This window comes from Myotis davidii, unplaced genomic scaffold, assembly GCF_000327345.1.
Source record: "Myotis davidii unplaced genomic scaffold, ASM32734v1 scaffold274, whole genome shotgun sequence".
NCBI classification, from domain to species: domain Eukaryota; kingdom Metazoa; phylum Chordata; class Mammalia; order Chiroptera; family Vespertilionidae; genus Myotis; species Myotis davidii.
Window position 1 is genome coordinate 848 of NW_006285613.1, and position 1,721 is coordinate 2,568.

Here is a 1,721-nt window from a genome sequence, read left to right on the forward strand (position 1 = left end):
CAGTGAAGGAGTCAGGGCACCTATCACCCAGACATGTCTGCAGTCAGTAACGCCCATTAGTTTCATTAGGCAAGATCCAGTTCGTTCTTCGATTAATCTTTATAGCTACTATTTATTTTGACCTTACTATGCCAAACATACATGGCTTCAATCTTTACCACAGTCCTCACAGATGAATCATTTTAGAGCTAAGGAAACTAAGGTTCGAAGGTATTAAGTTGCTTATATCACACAAGGCCAGTTACTAGCTAGTTCTAAAATACTAGCCAAACACTTGTGCTCTTTTTCATCTGGAACCACAGCCACTCTACATATGGCGTCCAGATTAGTCTTTAGCTTTAAGTGGACGGAACAAAATCAAACTAATAGAGCAGTTCCAAAAGCTGCAAGAGCGGTAAAGTCCGTCTAAACTACCAAAGAGTACTTAAGTGTAAAAGGGTAACTACCATACCAGAAGACAATAGCTCCTACCATGAAAATGTCACTGGGGCTAATTTTAAAATCTTGGTACACTATATTCATGATTTTAAAATGTTGGGTCTAAAGAGCCTATATAGCTGATATAAACTATAATTCTCCATGTTAATAAAGGGTTGGGAGATTGAAATCAAGATCACATAATGTGCTCACTTTGGCCAACACTATTAGAGTTTCAGCTTCTTTCCAAAAAAATTCCTGAGATATTATTATGCAGCAATTCTGCCCCTGTGCATTTTACCTTTTTGCCCCAAGGAAGAAAGGCCTAAAAAATACACAAATGTAGAACTCCATGAAAGACTGATATGCTGGTGGTAGAAGGATACAAATCAGTAGAATGAAGATTTTATAAACCAGAGATTGTATTGTTTCTGTTAGGTAAAGGGATTTCTTCATATGTTATTTTAATAAAAGGAAATTTCATAGGTAAAAACCAATATTCAAAATTATAAAACAAATAGAACTGTCTGTGTATAATCACTGCATCAAAAATTTTCACAAGACTCAAGAGAAATTCTTTAGTTGACAAATGTGGTTTGAAGGGGTAATAAAACCTTTTTATGGCTAAAGCAAGAGTCTCATTTCCAGTTGGCCCAAAAACAGATGTTTCATTTCCCAAAAAAGTAGGTTCTCCACTGTAAAGAAATATTCTTGTGTAGTTGGTTTCTATCTTCTTGAACTCTGCTCCAAGTTCAGCCAACTTCTTATATGTCCTTAACACAAATTTGGAACAGTCGTAGGATTCAAACCATGTCTCCGCCCCTTTTTCTGGGCTGGCTTGGACAGTCCATGTCTCATAATAAATCCCTGTTTCATTGTCCTGTTTTACCCACTGTGCCATTTTGTTAAACATGTTTCCTAGTGAAAAAAAAAATCACTTATGTGAATATTAAAATTAATCATGTTAGTTTTAAGTCAAATGTTCTAGCCAGATTAAGGCTATAGATGTACATACATAAACAATAGTTTTTAAATTTCCAAACCTGCATCTCACAATAGGAATCAAGCTCAGCCAGTTTTTATTCCATGTTCAAGGCACTAGATATTTCTTAATTGTAAACATTAGATATAATAATAGGCTGTATAAAGATGAGTTTTACATATACTAATTTTATAGTTATTTAAGCTATAATCAAAAGCAAAACTATACACATACAGAAGCTGTATTTCTTTACCCCTCTCAACAAACCTTGTATTCAGAGGCAAAAGAGAAAAAGAAAGCAGGGGAGATTGTGTCTGAGGAA

At 34.9% G+C, this 1,721-nt stretch overlaps 1 protein-coding gene across 1 annotated transcript in view; it reads right to left on the minus strand.

Moving 5' to 3' along the window:
* Nucleotides 1–98: 98 nt before the first annotated feature.
* Nucleotides 99–1,721, minus strand: part of CLN5 (ceroid-lipofuscinosis, neuronal 5) — a 5,532-nt gene continuing 3,909 nt past the window's right edge. Inside the window, exon 3 of the mRNA XM_015559222.1 lies at nt 99–1,335. Within this exon, the coding sequence (XP_015414708.1) occupies nt 824–1,335 (512 nt within the window). The 3' untranslated portion in view covers nt 99–823. The remainder of the gene's footprint in view (nt 1,336–1,721) is intronic.